We start from the raw sequence: 12679 nt of genomic DNA, 5'->3' as shown, positions 1-12679 counted from the left end.
CGCTACTTTCCTTCCCTCCTGCCTCCTCTCCCTCCATTTTCCAAGCCAAGCACCTCCCGCTCTTCCACCTCCTCTGGTTAAACCCTATTAGTGCTCTAGGGGAAGCAAAAGGTTTTCCTGTCCCAAGAAAGCTTTTGAGATTTCAAAACTTTCTCATTCTGCACTGGGACAAAGTCAAGACCTTTCAGAAAAGTTCATGAATTGAAAACAGAGGTGAGCAGGGAAGGGAAGTGGGGAGAGAGGGAATAGCCTATTGCCTGGTGTTCAGGGCACTCAGCCGGGATAAGGGAAAGCCAGGTCCAACCTCCTGCTCTGAATCAGGTTATTCCTGGGATGTCTCTGTCTGCCCCTCTCTCTTGGACCAGAGGAATCCTTCCTGATGAAAGCTTTGTTGAAACAGATACGTTCCCCCCAAAAGTTTTGGTTTTGACAAATCAGCATTTTCCAATGGAGGGGAAAAGGCATTTTGTCAAAACATTCCCAACCTGCATGATTCACCACACATCTCTTTGGCTGCAATGCTTCATCATCTGCATCTCCTGGGGGATGCTTCCATGGGCAAGGTGCCTGGGAAACCCAGCACCGTCTGCTCATTGACAGGTGTCTTGCCCTGATGACTAATTAATTTGTATTATGGCAGCACTGAGGAGGTCCAACTGAAATAGGGGCCCCAATGTGCTAGGTGCTGTACAAACAGCAAGAGACGGGCCCTGCCCCACAGAGTTCCAACCTAAATATATGAGCCATACAAGGGGAAAGAGGCACAGAGAAGGAAAATGACTTGCCCATATTCCTATGGTAGGTCAGTGGCAGAGCTAGGGGGATAAAACCCCACGTCTCCCAAGCTCCAGCCCCGTGCTGCACCCGCCGGACAATGCTGCCTCTCTATCCCTGTATCTTGGAGGAGGCCCTTATACACATCCACCTGGGGTTATCATGTTTACATTTCCAACACCAACAGAACAGATACGATATAGGCAAGAGAGCGTGCCGAACACACACACATGCAAAGCCACGAACACAAACACTGTGAGTTAGAACCGAGCGAGTGGGATGGAGGGGTTTTCTTACCTTTGGCAGAGTGCAGGAGCGCTGCAAGCTCTGCGGGGATCTCCAGCAGCCCCACGTCCTGAGGCGAGAGGGAGCAAAGAGTCAGCAATCGGAGTCACAGTAGCCAAAGAAAAATAAATTAATTGCGGGCAACACACGGGGTCAGGTGTTTTTACTCAGTCTTCGGGATATGCTGCCACTGACATCAATAACAGTGTGGCTGGAGCCAGGACTTGAGCGTTTGAGCCAACCAGAGTAACTGGTGTGTGAGTGTTCTCGAATTTTATAAAACACAAGGAATAAATAAGAGTTGCAATGAAGAGCACACTGGAGAAAGGATGGGAAAGTAGGAAAGAGGGTCATTGCTGCTGAAGGTCAAGCACTATGGGGGGAAAGATACAAAATGTATTGCATTTTGGTTATTTCTCCCAGGTCCAAGAGGTTCCTAGTTTTGCATAGACGAGACCATGGTTCTGGGTTTTCCCCCCACTGCAGCTGCTTTTTCACTATTTTACAGCATCCAAGAGCACTACCATACAAATAAAAAGAAAAGTGGCCATGAAGTTAATCGAGTTCATCTGGATTTATGAGATCGTAACCTGGCCCCTAGGGTCTGTCCTCTACTTCTCTGCACCTTGCATTGATGTGTACACTTATGCAAAGTGGACATACCTTGCTACCATTTCAGAATGACGCCACTCTGCACAGGTGTCATCGGGTATGTCTACACTGCAATCAGAGATGCGACTGCAGTATGTGTAGACATAACCGAGCTAGCTTTGATCCAGCTAGCTCGTGTAACACTCGCAGTGAAACCACAACAGCCTGCCCAGGACCCTGGGTTCGTACTCCAGAGGCCAGCCCATGCAGCTGCAGCTTCACTGCAATTATTATTCAAGCTAGCTAGATCAAAACTAGTCCGATTATGTCTACATACGCTGCAGCCACACCTCTGACTGCAGTGTAGACATACCCAATGACAGTATTTGGTGCAAAGCAAAGGAGAATCCAGCCCTGAGGTCCTTTCGCTGAATTTCTTATACTTATTAGGTCTGATTCTTTCTCCTCTAGTTGAGTAGCACCTTGCTAGGTCAGAAATCCCATTCATTTCAACAGGCAAGTCACCGGAGTCCAAAACCATCTCACCCACAACATCCCCACTGCAATTTTTAGCATGCTAACTCAAGCAGAGCTAGCATGAGTCTGTCCACCTGGACTGGGAGGCATGCTCCCAGCTGCAGTGTAGATGTACCCGAGTAAAGCACACAGAATTTGGGCCTTTTGTTTTAGCTCTGCATGATTAAGCTGCTCAGTAACTGATCATTTTGACATCTCTTTCCTTTCTGTCATGACATTTCTCTGGGCAGCTATTACTAAAGACAACTTCCCATATTTTAACCAGTGTGGTTTGGCCAATCAGTAAAACATCTGATTTTAAAATTACCCTTGGTGAAGTCACTGGAGCGTCCAGGAAACAGATCGTAACATTTCCAGACTTGGATCCATGTTTTAGAACACATGGTTATCTAAGGATTGTTACCAAGGCATGCCCAATTGTGGGTGGCAAATCCTCAAATGCAGACAATTTGCATGGTTTCAGGTTTCATTGCAAACTCAGGCCTGGTTTACACACAGTTTTTGTACGTGTGAATTACGATAGTTGGAGGCAGGGGGTAACTGAAATAGCTGTACCTGTACAGTCCATGATATGGATGCAGTTATGCTGATATTCTTTATTCCCCTTTCCATAAGGGAATACCTATAGCAGTACAAGACACCTTTATTCCAGCAGAACTGCGTTATACCACTTCAACGAGACAGGTAAAGTGGTACAGCTTTCTAGTGCAGACAAGGCCTCCATAGATGTATCATATACTTCACTGCCATCCACAGCCCGGGACAACCTGACCTCAGTTTCAAGCCAGCCTGGGCTGAAGCACATTGAGCTCAAAAACCAAGAGTAACTCTAAACTTCATGTGAGTCTGTCTCCATCCCAAGCCCAAAAGGAAATCAGGAGAGTGGGTAGACATATGAAATGAAACCAAAGGCGGTATTTCCATAAAGTGAAAGCACTGTACTGTCCAGAGTTAGGGTGACCAGACAGCAAGTGTGAAAAATCGGGACGGGGGTGGGGGGTAATAGAAGCCTATATAAGAAAAAGACCCAAAAATCGGGACATCTGGTCACCCTATCCAGAGTCCTCAGTCTTAACAGGACAAAGCAAGTACCAGGTTGGGGTCAGGCCTTGAAGAGGGGATTGGCCTTTGCTTGTTTTGCAGCAGCACTGGTTAGGCTTCATGCCCCAGACAGAACGGGGGGGAGGGGGGGAGCATCCCCCGGGAGCTACTGAGCACGCACAACTCTCTCTAATTCAGTAGCAGTTGAGAGGCCCTGGCTGCCACAAACGTGGATGATTCAAGGACTGAAAAGCAGGCCAAACTTGTCCCAGAAGTTTTTTCAGAGGGAATCATTTGCCCAGTTGCATCCTTGGTCCCTCTTCATTGCAGTTGTGCAGGTGACAGGCTGACTTTCTGCTCAATCCTGCATAATCCATCACAGAACTGATAGAAGCCACTAAGATTTATTGGGACATATCCCAGTATCATGCAAATGCAGCAGTAGCCTAGGTATTACCCCCTTCAGGGCAACAGAAAGTTGTACCCTCCCCTCTGAAGTGCAGGAGCACAGCTGGAATTTTGGCACAGCAGAGGGAGACACTTGGAGGCTGCTCCTGAAAGGGGAGCTGCCTCACAAAAGGATTTGCTAAATTACACATCAGTCCAGAGGTAAATACAGGGATCAGGCCTGATAACCAGACAACAGACCATACATACCTTACAGATATTATTGCTGTTAATATCTTATGATTATAAAATGTATTTTACCCAAAGCCCTTCATCCACACTGCCTCTCTCACATCTATAGACAGACCCCTCTCCCCAACACACACAGGAACGATTCAGGAATGATCACTGCAGTGTAGTCACCTCTGGGGTGGAATACAGGCAAACAACTGTAAAAGCAACATCATGCTTCAGTTCAAGAGAAGATGATGATGATACCATACTCCTTCCAAAACTGCAGGTGGAATTACCCAGAGTGGGCTTTGGCCCCTGACTTGGGGTTGATATCCCTAACTCCAAGGAAAAATCTCATGGAATCTATAATAAAAGGCAAGTGGTTGGGATTGAGGGCCCTGATTTTGCAGGTCACCCAGAAAGAACAGTGGAGAAAAGGGCATTAAGGCGAGATTTTCAGTCCCTTAGAGCAGTTGGACACCAAATTCCATTAATTTCTAATGGGAATCCAAATCCCTTAGGCATATTTCCAAAGCTCAGCCCCAGGCATTTGGGTGCCTATATTGCTCCCCATCGATGCACATTATCCCATGGACTTGCCACACTTCAGCTCCCTTGGATGGACGGAAAGGGCTCCTCTGCCAGCTGGCTCAGTTATACACTCCCTGGCAGGGACAGACCTGCCGGATCATCCCTGAAGTGTGAACTCACTCTCTTATCTCTGTCACACTGCTGGAAACCCCAGCAGGCCCTCATAACTGATACGTCAGAAAAAAGAAAAGGAGTACTTGTGGCACCTTAGAGACTAACCAATTTATTTGAGCATAAGCTTTTAGTGAGCTACAGCTCACTTCATCGGATCCACAGTATGCATCCGATGAAGTGAGCTGTAGCTCACAAAAGCTTATGCTCAAATAAATTGGTTAGTCTCTAAGGTGCCACAAGTACTCCTTTTCTTTTTGTGAATACAGACTAACACGGCTGTTACTCTGAAACCTGATACATCAGAGTTTATCGACATACCATTCCTGGGCAGCTACCACTCTCCTGGCCACCTTTGGCCAGCGACTCCTCTCTCTGCCTGCTGTCCACACGCCTCTGCTATCAGAAGGAAAAGAAATGGCATAAGGGCATTTCCTGGGGTGTGCCAGGCATCTCGGAGGGGCAAATACTCCGGATTACCAGGTACTTCTAGCTACAGTTCCTGGGGATGTGCAGTAGCAGGCCTGCCATGTCAGCCGCTGGCGTGTTAAAAGGAGAGGGTGAACACGGCATCTTCTTAGGATCTATCTACATGAGGGGGGCCGAGATTTGGCCACCACCCTTAGCACCTGCCATAGGTCTAAGACCCCTCGCTCCCAGGATGAACACAATCAGAAAGGAGCCTCTGCCCCACAGCCTGCCCTCCAGACTGCCTGGCATTCACTGTCTCACAGAACACAAGTGACAGTGCCCTACAAAGCATTCAGTAACCAGAAACATGGTTCACCGCCCTCTCTCTTGGCAGCTGGAAAACCTGAATCCAGCCTGGAGAGGTACCCAGAGGGCCACCCCCTACCCCCGAGGGCAGGACAAGGAGTTAGAGGAAGCCAGGCTCCCACTCAGCTCTACTCTTTCCCAGTCTGCGGGCAGGGATATTCCACCACGTCCCACCCAATGCTACTCACCTGCCTCCTGCTCGGAGGCTGTGTGTCTGTCTTGCTCTCTCTCCTGTTTGTCTGCCAAGGACGTGTGGGGCTAGATGTGAAGGGACCAGGGCTGGGCTGGCCTGGGCTGGGAAAAGGGCAGGCGTACTAAAGTCCGCCCAGGGCAGTGCCACAGAGGAAGGAGCGGGGGAAACTGCAGTTCCAGCAGGCGAACTTTGAGACCTTTTATTGTTGTCACGCCAGGAGGGAGCAGAGCCTTAGAAAGCAAACACGGAGGGGAGGGCATGGGAGGCTTTGCTGTGGTTACTCTGGAGAGGGATTGGAGCAGAGCTGAGAGCACAGGCCTGCTCTGGGAGCACAGCACAGCCACCCATGCCTGGCTATGCCGTACACTGTAGGGATTTTCAATGGGTGTCCTGCAACCATTCTTCTGGCCAAGAGGTCTCTCCTGTGCCTCCTTGTGAGCCCTTACACCCTATGCGCTAGGCACCTCCCCTGCCTCCAATAAGAAGCTGAGGTCCCACCTTCTGCAAAAGAAAACAGAGCAGCAGTGGCTACTGTCTCATGGCTCTTCGGCAGCCTACATGAAATGAGTTTGACGGTCTCATGTCTCATCTCTGTGGATGTGTGTCCACAGCACAAATCCACAGCCACTGTAGCGGGCACTAAGGAGCCTGGCTGTTGGCAGACAGGCCCAGGATTTAAATGGCTCCTGGAGTCACTCTCGGGGTTAGGATAGGAACACGCTGGAAGGGGTGGTGGGTGGGAAGCTTGTGTGATGGCTGCCATTTTGGCCATCACCGGGGATTGATCTGGTGACCTCCGAGCTAAAATAAAGGCACGAGTCACTACAGCTTGAGGTCAAGGCTTCGTAGTTGAGAGCTCTCACAGCCTCTCGCCCCCCAGCAGCTCAGGCACAGCAGGGGACACCACACACCAGTGACCAGGGGGTTACACTTGTGCTGTCTCTGCCGGTGCTGAACCCAGTCTGTGGAGAGAACTTCAGTCTTCGGGAATCTCTCCATCGATTGGAGCCTTCCTATCCAGATTAGGTATCTTTCTAAAATAAATGTTCCAGCTCCACCACCAGAGACGGGCTGGATGCAACAATTCCTAGCTGGCACCCTACAGCCTGGGTTACACAGGGGTCAGACTAGACTATCATAACGGTCCCTTCTGACTTTTAAACCTATAAATTGATCCCTCTCCTGAGAGTACGTGACCATCCCTGGGCTGGATTCCAGGAACATGATTGGAGATGGGCAGAGTCATTGTCCCCAACTCCATAAACACTCCCCTAGCTGAGATTTCCTTCTTGTACGTGGTGGTGAGACCTGGCACCAGCTTGTCTCCTTCTCCCCCCAGCACCAGGTGACCCTGAGAACCGGCTTAAAACCACCCTTGTTTAAAGCCACACTGCTGTTTACAAACTCGGGCTAAAAGCAACCAGACGTCAGGTTTATTTTTGGTTTAAATTAAGCTGAGGTGACCACTGGCACCGGAGAGATACACTTCAACACAGTGAGCTGTTTGGTGTGGCAGCTCTTTCAATCAGGCAATCTCAGTCCACACTGAGCATGTGGCAGGCTGCCCTGCTCCATGCACAGACAACAACAGGCTTCTGCCTAAGCAGGGTCTTGATCAGAAAAAAATGTAGGCAATCACCTTCTATTTTGGCCTGTATCACTAGACACTCCCCTGTGGTGGAATGAGGACCTCCTGTTATTAAACACTTAGCAGCCTTAACAATGGCACCTGCTTTGCTCTCAGTCGAGGGGCAGCCTCTCAAGCCCCTGTGGGACACAACCCTGCTCAAGTCACATCTCCCACCTTGCCCCCAGCCTGGGTTTCAGGCTCCTCTCCACCCTGCTGGCTGTGTTCTAGTGATGTGAGGCTGCCACTCAGCTCTCCCTGTGCCTGCATCTGCTGCCGGTTATGCCTGTCCTGCCTGACACCCTGAATCCTGAGGCCCAATAATGTTTTAGAGTTTCCTTGTATTCCCGCAAGGCCTTGTTTGTAGCTCTTGCCTTTGGTGGCAGAAGGGATTTAAGGGGACTTGCCTGCAAAGTCTCAAATTGTCCCCTAGGGCTCCCTGTGCAGCAAGACAAAGATCAGCCCACGTCCCCCATCCCTGCTCACTCCCAGCCCCTTCGTCAGCGCTGAGAGTCAAAGGCTGAGAAGACCCCAGTGTCTAAATCCCAGAAACTATCTAAAGAGACTGCCCTGTCCCCACCCTAAGCACACATCCACAAACTGTGTCTGTATTATCCCGGAGCATGAATGGTCCCTGCAGCGCTGCTGAGAGTGCCATCCGCTCCTATACATGGTATTCTTACCTGGCAGCGCTTCCGTGTCTGCACCAAGGGCCTGGAGATTAAAACTACCGTCCCAAACTGCACCAGCATCATCTTCAGCCTCCTGCAGCGCTTCCTGAGAGCAGAGTGGGGGCAGGAGGAGAAGGGAAATTCAGCAAAGCAGGCCAGCCTGTGGACTAAGAACAGGGGCACAGGCCCAGTGCAGCTCTGGTGTAAGCAAGGCACAAGCTCAGCAACACCAGAAAAGAGCAGGCTGCATTTGATTTGGCCTTCCTGGTTAGCCTGGCCTCCCCTAAACCGTAACAGCTCTGTCTGTTGCGGGGGAGGGGGCGGGTGTGGGGGTGTTTTTGTTTTTGTTTTTTAACCACTGTACAGGCACAGGCCCGAGAGTGGATGCAGTTATACTAGTACAGCTGCTTATACCAGCAGAGTTTATGGCCAGTTCCCAACTTCTCCCGCAGAAGCACTTTTGTACCAGTATCACTGCGTGTGCAGCAGGAGGGTTTTGCCAATTTAGCTATATTCATACGACAATCAGCAAAACATTTCGAGCGTAGACAAAGCTTCAGTTTGCCATCTGTATTCATCGGGGTTGGAATTCCCAAGGGAGTTAGGCATCAAACTCCCAATGTAATTCAATGGGATTTAGGCGCCTATCTCCCAGGGCATCTTTGCAAATCCCAGCCATTGCTCTTATCCATCCCCTAAAGGGCCACTACAGCACACAGGGGGATTAATAACCAGTTATGATAAAGTATCTGCCTTAGGATCAACAGGAGTCTGGTTAGTTATGATCAGAAGGAAAGATCCCTCCTAAAGATACAGGAACTATGGACGTGGGCCAAGGGGAGAGGCGAACTTTTTGGCTGTTCCTATGTGTTAGGAAGGACAAATACAGGGCACGTAAGATCCTGTGTACCACAGGACTTAGTGTCATATTTGAAATCATTTTCCAAGCATACTGATGGGCAAACATGGTGAGAGTCCCCACACTGTTCTGGCTTGTGCGAGGGCCGCCCTCATGGCCAATACACCAGGGACTGAACTAAATTGGACCGCTAAAGCTAAAAGCATGAGCTGCTACAGCTTGAGCTAAAAAGAGTCAAGGCTCCGTAGCCATGGCTGTACCAGCCCATATCTTCTGTGGACTGACAGAGGGAGGACCTGTAACACACACACTCACCTGTGCGTTACACTTACTTAAGAAACTCTGCTTCCAACTAGCAAGGGGGTTAGTTTGCAACATGTGAACTGCTGTCGGGGTTGTCTCAGTCATTGCGCCCTGAATCTGTGGTAGACCCCGGGGAGCTACATCCCCATCGGTTAATGTTTGTCAAGCAAGGCTCTGCTCCTAGATGGACGAGCACACCAGGTGGGCAATCAAGACTGGCAGTGCCCATTCTGTCCCTGCATCCCACTGCATGTGGGGACACGGGGCTAGACCCTGAGTTACTGAATCTGTGCACAGCCCCCAGCAGGTGTTTATGCTTACAGCTGGCCACAGAATATGAGCATTGGTGTGGCCTTTGACCTCTGACCTTGCCTGGTGCCCCCGGAAATGAGCCTGGATGACCATGACCTTCTGCCGGAAGACCTGGAATTGCCTGCGGCTGAGGAGGCCTCGGAGGTTCCGCTGGAGGGTGACAACAGCCCAGCTCTGCTTCTGGTTCCATCTTCTCTCCAGCAGCTGCCTGGCCTTCTCCTTCAGGAAGACCTAGGCAGAGAAAACAGCTGCTGACCCCCAAGAAGAGGCAGAGTCTAGAATAGACACTGGTGTTTACAACCCCTTAACGTAACCCTAAACCCCCTGGAGCCATTGCTGCCCATCAGAATACAGGCTACCCGCTGACATGAGTCCATTGTTCTTAGATAAGGTGCCCCTGGGTCGCTATTCCAGGCCCTCACTCTATCTAGGAAGGGCTGGAATGGGGGGCTCTGGCTCAGGATTGAGGTACCTCGGGAGTGCCGAGTGTGGGGGCCCCAGCCGTGGAACACCAGGGCATGCTGTAAGTTAGCACAGTGGTGCACACAGAAGGTAGGTGGAGACACAGGTCAAGACTGAGATGCATTGGCTGCCCAAGGAAATCAGTGCCTGCACTACAGCTGCCTACAGCCAGTGTTGTCTTTCCTTTTCACAGGCACTAACAATCTCCAGCTAAAAACAATAAAATAGAGGTCAAACAATAGAGATGGCTCAGACAGGAGACCAGTTCTCCCACGCATCTGTTCATGTGCAGGAGCTGACCACCCTACTTAACATCAGCAATGAGGGGGATGGACAGACAGGGCTCTGGGATCAAGATAGGGGAATCCTTAGACACCACCTTTGTTACTCCAATCTGATAGAGGTCCGAGGGGTCCCCCACCACCTGTGAGAGCACCGCGATGCATCCATCCCTCTCCTGCGAATAGCTCTGCCCTGGGCCTGTCAGGGTCCCATACCTGAAAGACAAGGACAAAGCCCAGAATGCCCTGGATGACACCAGGAGAGTCAGGTAAGAGAACCAAGTCCAGCACTCTGGCAGCTACTCAAAATCAGGCACAAATGAGTACATTTGGGGTGGGGTACCGCTGGCAGCATATGTCATGGGGATATTTCATTAGAAACTGAACTGAGAACACTTCACAAAGGCCACCATAAAGCCATCCTGTGGAAGTGGCTTTCAGTTGCTATGGGTACGGACCTGCCAGCACTCTCACACATGAACAACTCCGCACACTGTGTGCCATGGGATTCCCCATGTGCAGAAAGTTACGTGTGTGGGTGTGTGGGGGTGCGCGCGCACTTGCAGGTTCTGGGGCCAAGACTGGATTTGAACTCACGGCCTACTGGTGAGAGCAGCCAATCTACTATTATCAAATCCTCGTGGCACTTCCATTTATTGACTTCTGATGTTTACCTTCCCAAACCTAGACACTTTAGAGAGACACATTTGGGGAGAACATATTTTGATTTTAATTATCCACCAACATCTCCTTCTTTTATTTTTCTTACAAGGAAAGACATCAGCACTTCCCTATCTTACAGAGATGTTGTGAGGATAAATACATTAAAGATTGTGAGGTGCTCTGATATAGGGTTGCCAATTCTGGTTGGACGTATTCCTGGAGGTTTCATCATGACATAATCGTTAATTATAGATTAATCTTTAATTTCTGGAAACTCCAGGGCAATCCTGGAGGGTTAGCAACCCTACCCTGATACCACAGTATTAGGGGCCAGATAAGAACCTAAGATAGACAGATCCAAACAAGCCTGAAGGAGGTAGGCCCAAGACGAATAGCCACACCCCATAGCTTGCTTCATTCCCCTTGAGCTGCCTAGAAATCCCAGCCAAAAGGAAGAGAAGACAAACCAAAGTACCTGACTAAGAAGTGCTGGAATGGGATGCGGATGGGGTATCCCTCCTTCCTGATGTGGATGGCCTCCAGTATCCCAGAATGCCTCAGCTGACAAGTGACATATTCCACATCAAAGACATCAGACAGCTGTGATGTGAAGCCATGGGGAGAGGAAAGCCGGGGTGGAGGGGGAAGAGGGAATGGACAGTTAGAGAGGTGGACCAATAAGAACAGCCACTCCTTGTTGGTTTATCCCCCCAAGCTTCCATGAATCCCATACAGCGATTTTGCCATCGTTTTTTGGTGGTATGCTCTCCACATCCTGACCCTCAGGTTTCTGGATGCAATTTCCCAACAGGTGTGAAGGACGGACCATGTGGGAATAGGTTGCGAGAGACAGAGCAGAGCTTGCAGCTGGGACCACTGAGTAGAAGTCACCGAAATCCTGCTCCAGAGAGGGTCTGCGCAGGCGGGGCAGAGGAGACACCTTGCAATGTCGTGCCCCACTAATGGGAGTGAAGCCCAGATGGCAGCAGGCCAAGTGGGGAAGACTGGAGAGCAAGGGAGTGAAGTCCTCTGTCTGAGGGGGTCCCCCAAAACCTGTGGCTGCTTCCACCACCTAAAGCAGGTGGTTTTCTTACCTTTTTCGGATTGGGTGTGATGCAGCGAATGAAGAAAGTATGGCTCCTGCAGGGCAGAGGAAAGGGAGGAAAACATTAACCTCCTCATTCCAGAAGCGTCCTGACTTAACCCCAGTCCATTTCCAGGGCCAAGGGAGCTCCCAAATCCCCACAGCGAACCAGTCAGTCTCAGCCACACAAAGCCAATCCTCCTTTTCTGGTTCTGTAGCCCATTCCCTGTCCCCCAAGTTTCCCAATCTCCCCTCAAACCAAGCCCTTATAGATTCTAGCCAGGGGTGACTCAAAGTAGAGCAGTCAGCTTGCAGTGGGGACAGTGCCATCATGGTGTCCCTCACCTCCTCAGCTTGGCTGTGAGATCCTGCAGGGACTGCTGGAATCGGGACACCAGCGTAGAGGGGTGATGCTTAAGCCCTTTGCCTCCCATGGCCAACACCCCCTGCTGTCCGTCATGTCCCTTGGCCAGCTGGAAAAGGTGGGACACCAGCTGGAAAGGAGATGGAAAAGGGAGATCGGTGAGTAACGCTCCCCTTTGTGCTATGAAATACGAATTTCTGAAATTATTATGATCAAAGAATAAGGACCCATCCCCATCATCCTCCCCCCAACAAGAGCAGGGCTAGGACTGTTCGCAGCCAGAGTATGTTCCCACCTTGCCCATCTGCCCATGGAGTTGGTATGGTGTATACTTTGTCTCCAAGGCATTTAAAGGGGGGACTGTGGTTTCCCCTAGCTCAACAGAGCTTCTTATTGCCCAGAAACAGAACTAAGGACCAACCCTGAGTGTGTGTATCAACTCCACCAAAGCTGGCACAATGCCACCAGGGTGAGCAGAGTCAGGTATTTGTCTCTGGGGGGGAAAGGGGCGGGCGAGAAATATTGGAAAGGG

The 12679-nt window shown here is 50.4% G+C and overlaps 1 protein-coding gene across 1 annotated transcript in view; it reads right to left on the bottom strand.

The window, feature by feature from the left end:
• The window catches only part of MYO15B (myosin XVB), a gene marked incomplete at its 5' end in the record, with an annotated part of 79978 nt that overhangs the window by 38267 nt on the left and 29032 nt on the right, over nt 1-12679 (bottom strand). The window contains 8 exons of the mRNA XM_084646555.1: nt 1072-1129; nt 4873-4950; nt 7832-7925; nt 9349-9524; nt 10135-10252; nt 11175-11299; nt 11794-11839; nt 12129-12277. Coding sequence (XP_084502681.1) covers nt 1072-1129; nt 4873-4950; nt 7832-7925; nt 9349-9524; nt 10135-10252; nt 11175-11299; nt 11794-11839; nt 12129-12277 — 844 coding nt within the window. The remainder of the gene's footprint in view (nt 1-1071; nt 1130-4872; nt 4951-7831; nt 7926-9348; nt 9525-10134; nt 10253-11174; nt 11300-11793; nt 11840-12128; nt 12278-12679) is intronic.

Source organism: Lepidochelys olivacea (assembly GCF_965140295.1).
Source record: "Lepidochelys olivacea isolate rLepOli2 genome assembly, chromosome: 14".
Lineage (NCBI taxonomy): Eukaryota > Metazoa > Chordata > Testudines > Cheloniidae > Lepidochelys > Lepidochelys olivacea.
This window is presented reverse-complemented; position numbering and strand designations above follow the sequence as displayed.